This window comes from Dufourea novaeangliae, unplaced genomic scaffold (assembly GCF_001272555.1).
Source record: "Dufourea novaeangliae isolate 0120121106 unplaced genomic scaffold, ASM127255v1 scaffold48, whole genome shotgun sequence".
Taxonomy (NCBI): Eukaryota; Metazoa; Arthropoda; class Insecta; order Hymenoptera; family Halictidae; genus Dufourea; species Dufourea novaeangliae.
This window is the reverse complement of record NW_015373938.1, coordinates 1,132,469-1,137,172: the sequence shown is the minus strand read 5'-3', so window position 1 is coordinate 1,137,172 and position 4,704 is coordinate 1,132,469. Positions and strand designations below refer to the sequence as shown.

The 4,704-nt window shown below is 33.1% G+C and overlaps 1 protein-coding gene across 1 annotated transcript in view; it reads left to right on the top strand.

Annotated features, from left to right (window-relative positions):
• The first annotated feature begins 2,290 nt into the window (after positions 1-2,290).
• The window catches only part of LOC107185533 (farnesyl pyrophosphate synthase), a 10,431-nt gene continuing 8,017 nt past the window's right edge, over positions 2,291-4,704 (top strand). Inside the window, exon 1 of the mRNA XM_015573229.1 lies at positions 2,291-2,749. Coding sequence (XP_015428715.1) covers positions 2,580-2,749 — 170 coding nt within the window. The 5' untranslated portion in view covers positions 2,291-2,579. The remainder of the gene's footprint in view (positions 2,750-4,704) is intronic.

Here is a 4,704-nt window from a genome sequence, read left to right as displayed (position 1 = left end):
TAGGATTATTTTAGAAATCGATATGAGATTCAAAGTGTAAAAATGTCTAGTACTTTGAATGTTTTAGAAAAGTATTCGAGATAAAGATGTATGGAACTACTGAAAATTACTTTAGATTCCTTTTCCTTATTCTGTAAATTCTTTGATCGGAATATGAATGTTGCTGGAAGTATGAACATTTTCACAGGACAATGATATAAATGGAACTTTAAACCTTTGTTAAGTGTTACAGTGATATTTCGTTACATGTTCCATAATGTCAATAGATTTCCCCGCAACATCCATAATTATTACAAATGTCAATATAACGAAATATCTTTTATGCGATGTTTGTGGTGTAATAAAAATCTGTGTTTCGATTACGTTTTTGATACGTATTACTCACTTATATGTAATAATATAGAATAAAAATATACTATTAGTCCGATATTTGAAAATATGCATGCGTTCGTTGTCACTGTTAAACTGTTGTAATAACAATGGAATAATAAAATAATTTACTCAAATGTACATAATAATATATATGTATACATATTCATAAAAACAATATTAAGCGCATTCATTTTTTTGTACGCGAAAAAAAACCAATAGGTCCGTCGGGACTGGAACCCAAGACTCCTTTCTAATACGTCTACTTTACAGTGAACGGACGAAAGAGAATCCGTTCACGACCATGGTCCCTTCGATGATTTTCCGACGTACCGAACACTCATGATCTGACAACATTGTACTTTAGACTCGACAACACTGTAGAAGTTAGACTAGTTGAGTTTGAATGGATTTAACGTAGTTCAAAAATTCATCGTTCTCATAACGTAGAGGGCAGCAGAAAATCCCTGACTTTTTACATTATCGGTATTTCAGAACATGAGACACGAAGTCCCATAAGATGATAGGTCTATCCTATACCTCGTCGGTGGTAGTACTATTATTCCAATTGCAGTTTAAACTATGTGCATATGTACTTCTTTTCAGATATAGAAAAGTAAAGGACCGACGCCGAGAGCAGAATGATTTCTCTCACACGCTCGTTCATGATGAAGAGCTTGTTCGTATCCCGATGCGACCGTTTTAGTTTTTATTTTTAATTATTGTGTACTTTCACTTTGTAATATGTCAGTAAAATAACAGCTTCGAAGATATTAATTTGAGAAGCATTTTCAAAATTCGATTTTTGTATTAACGATATATTTCGCGTTTCTGAGAACCGTTGCAGTTGGTCCACGCACATGTGATATTAGTAGTCCTTTACTTTTCTATGTCTGAAAAGAAGTATACACATAGTGTAAACCACAATTGGAATAATAGTACTATTACCGAATATGAGCAGGTACTTAGGGTGAGACGTATCTGACCGCAACGCGGGCAACCCTATCGTAAATGGAGGCAATAACGAGACTGCACGGTGGCTCATTGTAACACATAATTTGGAAATGTCTTTATTACCGGAAAGTAGGACGGTATTGAATTCTTAGAAACCATTTTAACGTAAAGGGACTTTGAATTAGGTGCAATTATACGCGCGCCGAATACATTATTGTCAGATTATTTCAAAAGGGGTTGTTAGGAATTTTCCAGATTTTAAAAGAAGCATTTTAGCCGCCCAAAGAAATTAATATACCGTGAATAAAGAAAGTCCATATTGAGGACGGAACACTTGTGACATTATTTAGAGGACAAAAAGAAAAGACGATGTGTTGTATTTCCATGCATATTATCCATGCTCACTGACATTAAATCAACAAAATGCATATGCGTGGACCAGCTTAACAAAAAAATCTAATTTTGAAAATGCTTCTCAAATTAATATCTTCCAAGCTTTCATTTTACTGTACGTAACATATTAATGTGATGGATTTTTCTTCCAATGTTTTCATATGTACGTACTGTAATAATTAGAATGAAGGTAACATCTAATTGTACGAATTTGTGTATATGTAAGAGAATATGTATTTGTTTAATATAAAATTTAAATATTGAAGAGGAATAAATACATCTCCCATTTTTTTAAAATGCTTCTTAAATCAATATCTTCGAAGTTTTTACACAATAATATAGATATATACACGTGTGTTATTATGTATATATTTATATTAAGTTATATATACATATTTGTATTAAATTGTTATATAAATATTTGTTTATATAATGCGTCCACGGCGGATTAGTACTATTAATTGCCACACGGTCTGCAGTGCGCAGATGGTCTGTCTACGCGAGGCAAGACCTCTGATCTCTACAAAATTCATTGGTTTCAGGACGTCATTCTGGCAAGGCAACGCTGGCAACAGTGGTTTTCACATAGTCAGATTAGTATAAGTAGCGCGTGGGTAGCGCGTGGAGGTTATGCGGTAACGCTTCCCGAACCTGACGTTTCCTTTATTATATTTATAATCATTTACTGTTCAATTTGCAATAACGATCTTTGGTTTATTTCTGCATATGTGTATTTAACAAAAATTTTTCTTCTACGCAACGTCCATACTTGATGTACAGGACGAAATAAACAAATAGTTCGTTGTACTCCAACGAGGAGGGCTTAAGATCGTGTCATTGTCCGGTACTTTATATACGCAGATATGTCTTCTACTTTACAAAAACGTGTCCTGTCATTATTTAAACAAGATTTTCCGCGGAAAATTGTTAATTCTTGGCGTATTAGAGACAACTCTTCGCGTCAATTTCATCAGGCGTCCAAGACACATCTTTTGCGTTGCAAGACAGATAGTCTACTCTCGGAATGTTTGAGGTAAGTAATCATTTAAAGAAAACAAACTTACAATGTGAATTTTGAATTGTATGCATGTGCAAAAACTGGAAGATATCATAAAAATAAAAGGTACCATCTAATCTCTAGTGCTATCGGTGAGATATTTTAATGAGTACTGAACTTTAAACTTGGTCTATTGACATTTCATAAAAGTTACATCTAAAAATCGTTCGGTATATTTTTCTTCTTTTCTATGTATATACAGTGTGGAAAAAAGCATTTGCACGCTCTGGTCCCGTAAAATATATTGAATAAAACGAAACATATATAATAATAAAAGACACATGAAAAATTTACAAACAATTGAAGATAACAATTGTATGACATCGCACCTCAAATCTATAAAAATTTTTTTGTTTGCCAATACCGTTTTGACCCACTGTATATGTAGGTTCTTTGTAATTTTTAAAATAACCTCTAAAACTTTTGATTAAACTGAAATATATTACTAAAGTATGATAAACTGCTTTATTGGGATTCTTCAAATATGGAAATGAATAATGACTGTAAATTGTTTCGTATCGAATATTATCGACATATTTGTAGCAATAAAAATTATTTTATTCATATTCCTATGTAAGAAATTCTCAAATATAACGAGGATTTGAAATCAGTGTGGTCGTTCCGAGAAGTTCATAACGTTATGAACACAATGTTTTAGTTACCTTTTCACTGGACGAAGGAGAAATCGTTTGATGCGGTGGATAGGTACCATTTTCCAGGTGTGGATTGAATGTAGTATTTGTTGTACAAATTACTCGTAGTTTTCTTCTTTGTTTTCTATGAGAAATATCGACGAAACTTGTGAACAAGCATGAAGTTCATTTTCATTGCATTCTACCAAACCTAAAAAAAAAAAACTTACCCACGTCGTCTGGAAAATTCTATAAGATCCACCCAATTAATTGGACTTTACCCAGTTAGATGTTTATTTATTTAGTTTGCTAGAATATTATATTATTAAGAAAAAAAATTCATTTAAAATCATGTTAAAGAGTTTTTTTAGCTAAAACAATGAAGGTTACATGTAACTGCTACAATGAAATTAATCGAATAAATAAGAATATACCCTTAAAAATGCTACGAAGTTTCCGAACAACCCAATATTATTTTTGGGGGAAATTTGATTGTTCGTGTAAATTAAAAATGTGTACGTGACTAAATGTCTAATCACGTGATCGCACGGAAGGATAAAGATCGGTTTTCAGAGCGTGTTATGCACCTGTTGCACGGTCATAAGTAATCGTGCCACAGGATACGGTTATTTTGTGGAATTATACTTATCGCTGCACGTGATAGCAGATGAAGAAGCCGAGACATTTCTGTAGATAAAATATCAGTGAATAAATTTCGCTCGGAAAAGACCCATTTTTTGTAATGGAAATAAATGTTTATCCATAGGATATTCTCCTATCGACGAACGGGAAACGCGTGTGTTACGCCATGAAGAATTAGTTTCCGCCTCATTTATGTAATCCTGTTGTCATCATAAATTATTCAATGAAAGTTTGCGCCCACAAAGATGAATTATTAAAAAGAAACAAAAATTATACACCGTAATGCGTTCGTTGCAATTACAAATGAACGTGTCAGATAAAATTTTGACCGACTGAAGATTATTCTCATGGTAAATTGCTGCTTGAAATTTTTATTTATTCGAAGAAATTTATTAATCTATCGACGAGTTCTCGAAATCTATTGCCAAGTGTATGGAAATGGTATTCCTTGTGACACGTAACTAACGGTATATGTACATACAGCATTACTTAATATATTCATATTCGAGTGCCGATGAGCATATCGATGAACGTCTCTTTGGTCTCGTCAGGATTACAGTGTATCGTTGTTTGCGTTCCACGGTGCGTTACTGCCTTTACAACTACAGTAATGGATCTACTTATTTCTGAGCCCAATTCTTCTTTAACTACCTATAT